Source organism: Stegastes partitus, unplaced genomic scaffold, assembly GCF_000690725.1.
Source record: "Stegastes partitus isolate 25-593 unplaced genomic scaffold, Stegastes_partitus-1.0.2 Scaffold7, whole genome shotgun sequence".
Classification (NCBI taxonomy): Eukaryota; Metazoa; Chordata; class Actinopteri; family Pomacentridae; genus Stegastes; species Stegastes partitus.
The window spans coordinates 1,091,069-1,103,190 of NW_007577738.1; the positions used below are offsets into that span (position 1 = coordinate 1,091,069).

Genomic DNA, 12,122 nt, shown 5'->3' on the forward strand with positions numbered 1-12,122 from the left:
TGATTCGTCTACCTTTAAATAATTTTACAGCATGATTTCAATATCTATCAGGATATGGTGTATACTGTGTTTAACCCTATTCAGAACATTTGGGACATTTTTGGACTCCAGGCCATTTGGTTTAGGTGACAGGTGCTATTTTTCTATATTTGAAGATTTTCTTAAATATAAAAAGAGGGACATTTGTCATGCATTTGGAGCCAGAAATACGTCAACTTATCAGAAAATGTATTTAACATAGTATAATAGTTTATAATGAAAACCAACAGATATTTTGCACATATTCTTTCTTGGGGTCCAATGGATCCTGAAAGACCTTCTACGTATGGCAACATGAAAGTTCTGAATAGAGTTAATGAAAGAATCCTTTATATCAGATTTCTCACGAGATAGATGAAGATGTCCATAACTCCACCAAAGTCTCTGATGACAGCTGTGGGGGTGAAGAAAAGACCGTCGGCCATGATCTTCAGGTTCAGCTCGATGCTCATGAAGATCACAAACACATACTCCCCAATCTGAAAGAGACAGTGCGGCTTTAATATCATCTTATTGCATTTGCATCCAGATCATGTAACCATGAGTCCATCTGGTTTTCATACCTGCAGAGTGGGGACGTGCATGACCCTGGTGAAGGGTGACTCAAACATCATGGAGATGCAGGAGCAGATGGTCACTACAATCATAACCCAGTCCAGATAGGTCACCAAGCCGAGGAGATCGCTGCAAGGAAACACAGGATTTACGCAGAGCAAAAGTATGTTTAGTACAAGTGGGTCATGAAAGGCATTTGGTTTGCAAACCAGCAGAATACTGAGGGACAATTCTATACAAAGAGAAAAGGGAAAGACAAAGAGAATAGGAAGATGTGTGGGGGAAGGTATCAGAAAGTGAGAGCGAATGAATCTTTGTGTGTAAATGTGTGAGCAGCCCGATCTGTTCTCCAGCAAGTTGTCAGAAAAAAAAAAAAACAACAATCCCCCGGCACCAACAGTATCTGATACAAAGGACTACCTCTCACATTAATAATCAGTGTCTCTGCTCGGTGGAATTACTATCAGGTTGCATAATGGGTGAAATATATTTCAGCGCTCTTCACTTCACAATTTTCATTCCTTGCCACAATCTGGGGAAGCACAACAGGCAGGTAATAAGCTACAGAATTAATAAGTACTCCACTGTTGTAGAATGAGCCGATCGATAAGAGAGTGAAGCGATCAATAATTCATCACACTTACTACAGCTGGTGGTATTTGGTGTTCTTCACTGCTCCTGTTATTGGGTCAGTTTTTGATCTAGAAAAGAAGTAAAACATACTATCAGTATTCTGACAAAAGAACACAATTATGGTTATATGAGCAATTTTTCTAACATCAGAGATATGTTTTTCAGACGCGTAAAATAAAAAAAGACTTGTAATGAGCAAAACTCTATATAATAGCAGTCTTGACTTTCCAATGACTGCTACAACTCTGAATTGTCTATGATGGAGCCACTGAAAGACATGCAGCTTTGTCACAAAAAACAATCAAGCATTTTGGTTCTTTCATAAATTTATTGTATGTCTTGACAGAATTATTACAGTTTAACGGAATTTGTTGGCTTCCTGACACAGAAGAGCGGTCGAACATACAACCAGAAGCTTGTAGATGGTTAAAAAGCACCTAGTTGAGGCAAAAAATGTCCAATATTTAACTAAATGTCAGCATTGCTGTATGTATATTTCTGATCCAGCAGATTTTGTCATATTTCCAGAAGACCTGCAATAAATCTATGAAAGAATCAAAATGCATGACTGTTTTTTTTGTGACAGAGAAACATGTGTTTCAATGATACTGTCATAGAAAATTGAGTTATAGGATGAGTCACTGGAAACTCAAGACTGCCATGAAATACATAGTATTTGCAAGTGTATGTAAACTTTATTTCATGACTGTATATGGACAAGTTTAAATGTAAGACCAATCTTACGCATTGAAGCGAGCTCGAACGATCATCCTGCAGAAGTTCCTGAAACGGTGCTCGCGACCCACAATGAAAAGAGGCTTATCAAAGTAGGGATGGTTCTCCCTCAGTTCCTCCTCCTGAACTTTTCTGCTCAGCAACACAAGCACAGAAATGAGGCAAGCACCAATTAATGCATATCAGTAAAAAAAGCAATGAATAACTACTAGATCCATTTATAACTGAATGATAATTTGCAACACTTACATCCCTTTTTTTCCATCAGAAACCTAAGTGTCCATTGATACTGTGTGAAATTTCAGTGAGTACCTTTTCATTTCAGCTTGTTCTTTCTTTTCTTGGATCATCTTGATTTCGCTGTCCTCTCTCTGGGCGTTACGATAGCGTACCGTGCTGGAATGCTGGGAAAAGAGATGATCAAGATGTATGACACACTTTTTTTTATTGCGGAGCTGTCTTTTTATTTTTACACACGGACCACTACAGCCTTGTTTGAGAACAGCTATTCTGGGAACATGCAAGCACACAGTACAGCATGTTTTTTTAGTGCGTGACTTTACTCACATCCTGAGTGAGAGTCTCCAGCGACTTCCCTCGGCTAATCCTCTGACTGGTGGAACCATGTCGCAGAGATCTGCAGAAACAATGAGCGGACTATGAGAGAAAAGGCCTTGGTGTTTTACGTGGTACAATGCAGGTGCATATGAATGCACTTGTTTGAGTTTTTCTTGGTATGTACAAGTGTGCGTCAGACCTGCGCTCCTGTCGTATGTGATGCTGGACACTGAGGATGGAGCGCTCTTTGGCTGGCTGGCCTTCAAACGATCCACTTAGCATACGCTGTCTAGTACAAGCCCTGGGAAACGCAGACACAAAAATGTTTTTCTTGATGAATACGGTGACAATTAAAAAACGGTACTGTGTGAAGTCACCAGTTGGCGATCACAACCACAGCTGGATCTGGTCCATCTTTCCACCTAATAAGCTATCTGTGGCCCGTGTCAGTCCGGACCCATAAAAGCAGCGACCCAGGCTGTCATTGTGAAACAGGTTCCAATCATTCCATTAGTCAGTGTGTGTTTGTGTGTGTAACTCTGGGCGCTGCTGTCTGTTCTGGCTAACAGCAGAGTCGTGTAACACAACAGAGCTAATTACACAGTGGGCACCAGCAGTGTGTGTACTTTAATCATTTATGGAGACTCTGAGTGATTACTTGTTTATTGGCAATAAGTGCACATTATTACCAGTGTATGCTGGACTCTGTGTGTGTGTGTGTGTGTGTGTGTGTGTGTGTGTGTGTGTGTTTCCTTATGTTGGTATGTGAGCCTAATTGTGTGTTTGTCTGGAAAAAAGGCAGGCCAGACAGAACGTGTTATGACTACTGATAAGCTGTCTATCTTTCAGACTGACAGAATAAGAGGGGAGGGGAGGGCGGGGGGGCCGATTGGACACGGTGTCGGCCAGCTAATCTGCACTTAGTGCCAGCTCTGCCATGCTGAACAGCAAATTATCCATTTACTTCATCGCAACAGTAAATGAGTCTGAAGTGGGTCTGTGTGTATTTTGACGTGTGTGTGTGTGTGCGTGTGTGTGTGTGAAAAAGAGGGAGGCATTAACAATACAAGAGTGCTTGTTGCTGCTACAGCAGAGCTACATCTAATATGCACACACGTTATTAGTTTCACCCACACAAAGACGAGGATATTGGGTATTTTTATGACTGTGGATGATGTATACTGAACGGATCTAACCGAGGTCTCCGAGGAAGCCGAAGTCGTATGATCTCCTGACTAATAACAAAATAATGCAAAATACTGATACGCAGAAGTGGGAAGCTGTTAAAGTTGTAGGTCGAAGGGCGTCTACATGTGTGGGTTAATACTAGACTAGTTTCGCTTTGTCAGCTCATTCTGTAGTATACGATGGTCTGACTGCTACATACCATCATTCTGCTGTAAAAAACAAAAAAAACAAAAAACAAAAACCAAAAAATGCTCTATGTGTTTGTATTTCTTTAAACTAATCACAGTTGAAAGTCCCCCACTTTCAAGCGAAGGATGCAGCTTCGGTGTTCCCTCAAAACAGTGACAGGTGAGGGAGACGAACACTGCCATTAAACTAGACAATCCATGAAATGCTATTGTGTGATCCAAATCCTCTGCCAGGCTTTCCATTTTTAAATAATGGCGGGGGGACTCAACCAATAGCACGACCTGCAACTTACATCCGCGAGTCAGCCTAAAAGTAGACTAGAGTTGGCTGAAAAATTAAATCTTTGCAGGCACGCAGGTTGCATTCATGCATTATTTCAGCCACATTTCAAACACACACACACACACACGAATATATCATTGTGGAGCAGGCACTGGAACAGTTAAATTCACACTAACTTGCCTCAGTTTTAACATAGATTGCTTAACCTGCCAATCACAGAAAGCATGCTTACTGGGGAGGTGCAGATGCGTCTTACCGTAAGATTTTATTGATAGTAGTCTCTTTTTCCAGGAGGTTACGAGCTCGGATGCTAAATATTGACCTGCGAAGCTGAGAGAGCACACAGTGAAAGTGAAAGTCCATTGGTTGGTAGTTGGTTGTCGTGGACCATCTAAAAACACACCATCCACACGGCTGTAAACAACAGGCACAGTTTGCTGCTGCTACTGTACTTCTACTTCTCACCCCTTATATCCACATTCTGTGTGTGAGACATAGTGAGTATGAGAAAGATGAACTGTCAAAGTACCTTTTGGTCGATATACTTGTTGTCTTCGATGGCTGAGCGCTTGGAGTGGTCACATGAGGAGGATGAAGCGGAGGGGAGACGCCGGAACAAACAGCTGGTATCCTGCTGCTGACGATCAATGAACTGCTTCATAAAACTCTCTCTAAAGTGCACAACAACCAGCACACACAAACGCACAAACATGATAGATTCACATGTATGGTTTCCCACTGAAGGAATCCATATGCAAAGGTAGAAGAAACGATCACAACTCTACAATAATGTCAGCTGCAATATGTGTCAGTGGAGGCTCTTCCTGCAGGAGCCCAGCAGATGGGCTTTGAAGGGGGGGTCCTTTAGAGCGAAGGGGCCCAGCTGTGCACTAATCAGACACTAAATGATAAAATTGATTGTAGGGTCCGTTGTTTTGGGCATAGCTCAGATCTCTTGCTAAATGCTGCACAAAAAAAAGGGGCGTTTTTGCAAATTTTGCATTTTTACTGATTTATTTCTCTTGCTTTCTCTGCAAAATGTCTGGAAACACTTTGTAACATTCAAAGGCTTTACACTTTTAATGCTAGTTGTGGTTTTTGAGCAATAAAATTGCAGGAATTTAAAAATCACTTTGTATTGTGTATTTTTTTTTCTCTTGATTTTTAGTAGATGCAGTTTGAGTTTCTGTATGACCCCAGTTGTTCTGCTCTTTAAAAATAGCTGTAACTGCTGCTCAGAAACAAAAAGCTTCAGTTTGTGTGTGCCAAAGAGTTCCTCAACAGGAAGGACTGTGTTTAAAACAGCCTTCTATCAATTTTCATGTAGGATATGGAATATAAAAAAAGTGTTTCTCAGCAGCAAAACAGCCATTCAGATCTATAAATACATGACAAAAAATATGTATCTGCCGGTTACTGTGTACCTGATCCTGGGCACAGTGAAATCAGATGGGAGCTTGGATATCTTCACCATCTGAGGTCTGTTGGGGAACTTTTCAAAGATCCTGAGTCGTAGAGGGAGCTTCTCTTTGGTGTCAGCGTTGGCTTCACTTTGCTTGAGCTAACAGAGGGAGGAGGAGAGTTGGTTCAGGCGCAGAACACAGCAGCAAGACAAGAAACTGTAAAAGGGTAAAGTCAGCCCTAACGACGTAATGAGAATAAAGAAAAAGTAAGGATTTGAATAAAATACAAAGGGAAAGAAGGACACAGTTAATGCGAGTTTGGGTGGTGGGAAGGTTTGGGATTTTAAGCACTGGAAGCTACCCTTGGTATTTACGAGGAGGAAGCACGGGACTAAGCCTGGTATTTTCCACAGGAAACTGAAACGCAGAGGTTTTATCTCAGCTTTAGGAGTGCAGCTTTACATTTCTGCCTGATGATGGCAGCAGCACACTTACCTACAACACACACAATACATACAGTACAGACAACCACATTTAGGATAAGTTCCCACTTACTTTTTTTTTATAAAAGAGGGAAGAAGGCAACAAAAGAAAAAAAAAAAAGAAAGATTACTTTGGAGTGGTTAATGGAGAAAAGAAAAGGTAGCGACAGAATAATGTGCGGGCTTAAGCACTGTGGCACAGCCTGGCGAAATAAAAAGATGACAAAGGGAATGAAACCAATTATTTCCATTTAATTACATATGGGGGAGGCTGATTGAAATTCCCTTGCAGGTATTCTCTGTCTTGGCGCCTGGAGATAACCCCTGATGCATTGCAGATTAGGACTGGAAGTGAACTGCTTTTGGAGCAAAGGTGAATGGTAGTTTATCATTCCGAGAAGGTAACTGCTGTGAAATATGTTGACTGGGCTCACTGAATGTTTCTGTCAGTCACGCCGTTTGTCTGTCTCTCTGCCCGGCGATGAAAATGTCCCACCGCTCTGTTCGTGCGTGTTGGTATTTCTGTCTGCACTTGTCTCACTGTGAGCGACCAAATGACTGGAACAGCCTCTCGTTTTTTTGAGGGATAACAGCCAGGCGAAGGGGAGACCTGACAAAGGAGGGAATGGAAATCTGTCTATCCACTTTCTTTTTCTAGCAGACTAAAATGTGGGAGCTTCTTTGTTAGCCTGAGTGGGTGAGTGGTGAGTGGCATACTGTGAAGACGGAATTATGCATTGGCATTTGCTTGCCTAGGCTTTCTGTCTATATTCTGACTCCCAAGATAGACATAGGGGAGAAACAGGCAGACACGGAGACTAAAATAGGTGAAAGAGATAAGCTGACAGATGGATATGAGCAAAAACTAACAACACAAAACTTAACTGATAACTACAAACAGACAAATGTATCCTAAGATGTAATAACATCTTCAATAATACGGCTTGAAACAACAAACAAAACACTTTTTATACTGTGCTGGCTGCAGCAGCAAAGAATAAGGGGGGAAAAATGCATTGAGCAGTATTGTGAGTTTCTTTCTAGTGCTGCAGTTCTCTTGGTGGAACTTGCAGAAAGTGCTGCAGTCATCTCAAACGTATCCTGTATATTTGGATGCTGAAGCGAAACACAAACAAAAATTCACACACACAAGCACGCATGCACACACACACACATACAGTGCAGAATTAATATGGACCCTACTGCTCCCAGAGGTCCTAATCAATTGGGCCAACTCAGCGAGATGTACAGTTTAACCAAAGCCCTACACCCTTATCTGCAGCAGCATCCCGATACAGCAAAACTTTCTGTGCCATGTACAGTATCATCCTTTGTTGCTCTCTGTATCCAACTGCCTCCCTCAGCCTCTCGCAGAATTTGTTCATCTCCAGTAAAGTCAGCCTCCATCCATGTTTCTTTTTATAAGACTGCCTGGATTTCAAAATTTCAGCTTCAGATTCTGTTTATTGGCTCCTTCCTTCGCTGATATCCAATTCCTCTTCCCCCGTAACAGGAAAAGAAGAGCTTCAAGGGGAGGAACAGTCGTTCAAAAAGGGATTGCTATTAAAATGTTTCCTTACAAACAGAACACTGTAGATTGAGTGGGACACACTTATTTGCATACTTCAATTTGTGTGTTTATTTATTTATATACAGCATCTGGGGACCCTTTGGAAATGAATAAGCAAAGGATGTACAGAATTGAATTTGAATTTACCCTGGGAAAACAAATCAGAGTTCACTGTACCATGGACCATCTCCCCCCCCCTTCGTCTGGAAAGAACAAGTCCAGAGGCCAACGGGAAAACTGTTTGTCAGCTGTAGTGCCAAATGTGTGGTTTCCTCCATTATTGACTCTGTGGAACGCCGCCCTGTGATAGGTTTACCTGGTGAGAATGTGCACCAAAGGGCTACCACAGATCACGATTAACTGTACATGCTAACACAGAGGTCCTTCAGTCTGGTCAATACATGCAATCGATAAAACACATATGGACAAGCGAGAGCTCAGGAACACGGCGCTTCCAAGCAAAATCTATTCTCTGATGATTATTGGTTTTACATGTAACTGCAACTGTCCCCTGTATCAATGTGCACATCTGACTGCATTCTGCAGATCTATGATTTATTTGTATGTATTTCCTTTTCTTTTAGTGCACTTTAAACTGGCTATAATGACAATTTTTGCCTTAAAGGACCAGTGCTTAGGATTTAGGGGGCTCTATTAACAGAAATGCAATATAGTGTTTCTAACTACTGTTTTATTCGTGTATATTCACCTGTGAGTACTATTTTCTTAGCTTAGAAAGAGTTCTAATAGGGAGCAGGTCCTCTTTGACAGTGCCCTTTGTGTTGTGTTGAGGTGTTTCTAGAGTAGCCCAGAATGGAGACAAACCAAACATTGGCTTTTGAGAGACCCTTTCACATTTTTATGTTCAAGTGGCAGCCCCATGCTCTTGGAAAAGGACAGGAATTTAGTCAGTTGTAATCTGTGACCTCAGTGCTACCTGCCACTATATCCTACACAATGGCTCTTTAACAAATTATCAAAAACAGTTTTTGCCATTTTGTAAGTGCTACAATCTGACTTTAGAGTCTCCTAAAGTGTGTAGTATTGCATAATGTTTCAGCTCTTCGTTTTGGTTTACATCCCCAGTTGGATTTGGTTAAGTCTCACTGTCTTATCATTCAAAAAAGTTCTAATGTTCTAACATCCTAATTACTGCACAACAACTGACTGTCAGTAAATCATAAAGTCAGCTAACTGGTTGGTTAACATCATGGAACACTCAGCTAAAGGGCCAAATATTTCCCTCTGGGTAGTGGAAACTAGCATAGCCAAACCAAACAATTTCTAATGTTGCTATCCATCTGCTGCAGGAGATGTGTGATTAGTAACTTAATCACAAGTCCAACAAGTTATATATGTAACAGTGTCATGTTTACATCATGTATCTACTGCCCCATGTGGCCAAAAATATAGACAGTTTCAAGTAAAGAATTGGTAGCATTTCTGAGAGACTGTATGTCCATGTGACAAACGTGTGATGTGTACATCCCACCTGTATGTCTATATCGCGTGTGTGTATGTGAATATGTGGCTCAGTTTCTCTTCATGTCACAGTGAACGGTTGATAAATCAAAACTACTACTTGGCCTGCCACTGATGAGATTTAGTGTACGGTGGTGTAACAATGGAGCCAAGACTAATGTGTTTTGCCTTGAAACCCATTCAGGTGACTGCCACAGCGTCCCCCTCCATTCAGGCCAATTTCAGGCTCTGCTGAGCTAGGGAACTTTCCATCCGGGATTTCCACCGCTTTCTTGGCTGTGGCAGAGAAGAGGAAAACTAATACTGACCATTAGCATTAGACCAAAATTCAGTCATAGTCATAGTTCAGGGAGAGCGTGGGGGGGAGGAAGATAAAAGTGGTCAGGATCAAAATGGCCAAAGGGCTGAAGAGTTTGATAGAGCATGGAGTGAAAACCAGCTGGAGTAAACACATTTAAAAGGGAATAAAGCTTCTCTTTAGCTGTGACAGACAAAGAAGTGAAACCCTGCATTGCAATGCTATGTCCAATTCCATCCAGTCTTAAAACTTTAATGTAATATGCATGACATACAACACACACAAGCTAAGACTTCTTAATTCCAAAGCTGCAAGATGCTGATATGACGACCACACTTAGCAACCTGACGAAGACATCTGCAGATTGGATCCTTATCTGCTCAATATATACAACCATAAAATTCCTTGAATCCAAACAGAATAAGCAAACAGAGCAATGGACCTCAGAAGCACAAGTTGCCATAAAGCTTGGAAAAGGTTGAATATTAACAACCTTATTGCCATTTTGGCTGGCAAACAGCTGATGCAGTATGGCACTACAAAAAGAGTCAAAATCTTTCATTCCTCTGAAGTATCCTGCTCATTTGAGCGTTTTAGAACAAAAGAGCATGAGCACAAGCTATTGACTCAAACGGGCATTTGTGTATACAAATTTTCACACTGTGCAATCCCTCTGAACTCTCTGATCAGTCCAGCGAGAGTGCCTCTGAGACACGCAAACACACAGTGTGACTGTTTGTGAGAGTAGCCAGTGGAACAATGGGGAACTGATGAACAGCCGCCTACAAAACTGCTGCCCACACACACCCGTCGAATGCCTGTTGGAGTATGTACATACAGTCATGTACGTTTTAACCATTCAGCCATGACCACCTGCAGATTCGCCGACACCACCAGACAACAACTGCGCACGTGTGATCATAGCCTGCACATTTTAGTAATAATACACAGCCTGACTTGCTGTGTGATCCATCACTCAGTATGTCAGTGTCATGTACTTACTGGCACAGCGGGAGCAAAAAAAAAAAAGAAAAAGAAAAAAAGTGGTGTGTTGCTTTGCCTCTTTATGAAATTGTGCTCCCTCGGCAATTTCATCCATAATCTCTGCTCATATAAAAATATGAAAATGCATTCTAGAAATTTCCAAACATATGTGGGCCCTGTGACACATAACAACCTACTTGGTCTCCACGTTCCTTAACAGTCTTCCCCAGGCCTAGGGGCCAATCCAGCTGTAATGCCCGGGGGAGGGTGAGCTGAGAGCGAGTTAGCAGGGTCACCCTCTCCTCACATTAGCTGGGTAATGAGCCATGCTGTGGAGCTGCTGTAAAGTCACACAGCCCATAAACTTCTAATAGCTACCCCTGATACCCAAAACAACTGCAGGTGCCATTAATACCCACATCTCAATATCCAAACTATATTATGTTCAACTTTGTGGCTTTGGGTTCAGGTGTTGGGTTGTTGACGCATCCTGATGGCCTGATTTTCAAGGCTCATATCATGTATTTGCAATATTCACAGTTGGGAACCTTTGGTGGATTTCAGTCCTCTTGATTTCCACATATTTCCTTCCTGTCTCCACTGGACACAAAATCAAAAAGGCTAAAATGTCCACACCTTGAGGATGATTTTAAAAATAAAAGTTTGGTATCTTTATCATTAAAAAACTCTGCATTAACTACTTTAGTGTAGCTAGGCAACATACCAGTAAATGTACGAAGATCTGAGGTAAATACATCTTCATCCTCTTAGTCCATATCTATAATTTAACTGTAACCAAGGCATTATACTGAGGAATTCTATGAAAACAATTAGGTTAAAAAGCTTTAAAATAGCTGCCAAACACTCCTCAATATGCCTGCATCTTCCTTGCCATCCTACATTTTCCACATAACATACAGTAACAATGGGAGCAAAATGCGATGGCAGCTTAAAGCAAATGTGTAAAATCATGAACATAAAAATAGATTTAAGACCCACAATTTCATACATGGGTAAGTACTGTATCCACGTGTGCCTGTGTGTTACTGTGTGTGTTGATGCTAGTTTTAGAACATGGCAGGGGCACAGACCGGGGAGTGTCTTTCAATAGAAAAGTGAAAGTGACATTGAAAAGATAAGAACACATTGTATTGGAATTCTCCAAAGGGTATGCTCTTTTCTTCTCTGCTCCCTCAGTCTTCGTCGCCTTTCTTCTCCTCCGCTAAATCCCCCAAATAAGTCCTTGGTCCATTAAATCACGTAAATGGAGGACAGGCTTTTAGTTTAATTCATAAATAATGAAATCCTTGGTGGGTAGTCATAATACAATCACTCCATTTTGATCAAACTAAATTCTCCTGAACAAAATGTATATTGAATGTTGAGCATCTTGTGAAATATGGAGGCTGCAGAGCTGAGAGCAGTGAGAACGCACAAACACACGTTCTGAGAAGAACAGAGTGTTACCATTAAAGCTCTTGTTGTGCCACTATTGTCACACTGACACTTTATGTTCCTGTTACAGCTGTGGAACAGTGACTACGCTTCCTAAACCTCATTTAAACCCAACACAAACATCTCTGTTCCCTCTCCTCCTGTTCTCTTTCCTCTCCTTCCCCTCCCATGTGTTCATCTTTTCCTCCACCTCTATTCTCATTCCATCTCCCTCCTCTTTCCCCCCCGTTTGATCTCTCGCAGTCAATGCCAGATCATGCTTAGCTCAT

The 12,122-nt window shown here is 41.5% G+C and overlaps 1 protein-coding gene across 2 annotated transcripts in view; it reads right to left on the minus strand.

Annotated features, from left to right (window-relative positions):
• Positions 1–12,122, minus strand: part of nalcn (sodium leak channel, non-selective) — an 84,089-nt gene that overhangs the window by 20,630 nt on the left and 51,337 nt on the right. For both annotated transcript variants that reach the window (XM_008282237.1, XM_008282230.1), the window contains 10 exons: positions 5,604–5,740; positions 4,709–4,850; positions 4,436–4,509; positions 2,720–2,821; positions 2,530–2,599; positions 2,275–2,366; positions 1,972–2,094; positions 1,239–1,295; positions 603–723; positions 387–518 (listed from right to left, as the gene is read on the minus strand). In XM_008282237.1, the coding sequence (XP_008280459.1) occupies positions 387–518; positions 603–723; positions 1,239–1,295; positions 1,972–2,094; positions 2,275–2,366; positions 2,530–2,599; positions 2,720–2,821; positions 4,436–4,509; positions 4,709–4,850; positions 5,604–5,740 (1,050 nt within the window). The remainder of the gene's footprint in view (positions 1–386; positions 519–602; positions 724–1,238; positions 1,296–1,971; positions 2,095–2,274; positions 2,367–2,529; positions 2,600–2,719; positions 2,822–4,435; positions 4,510–4,708; positions 4,851–5,603; positions 5,741–12,122) is intronic.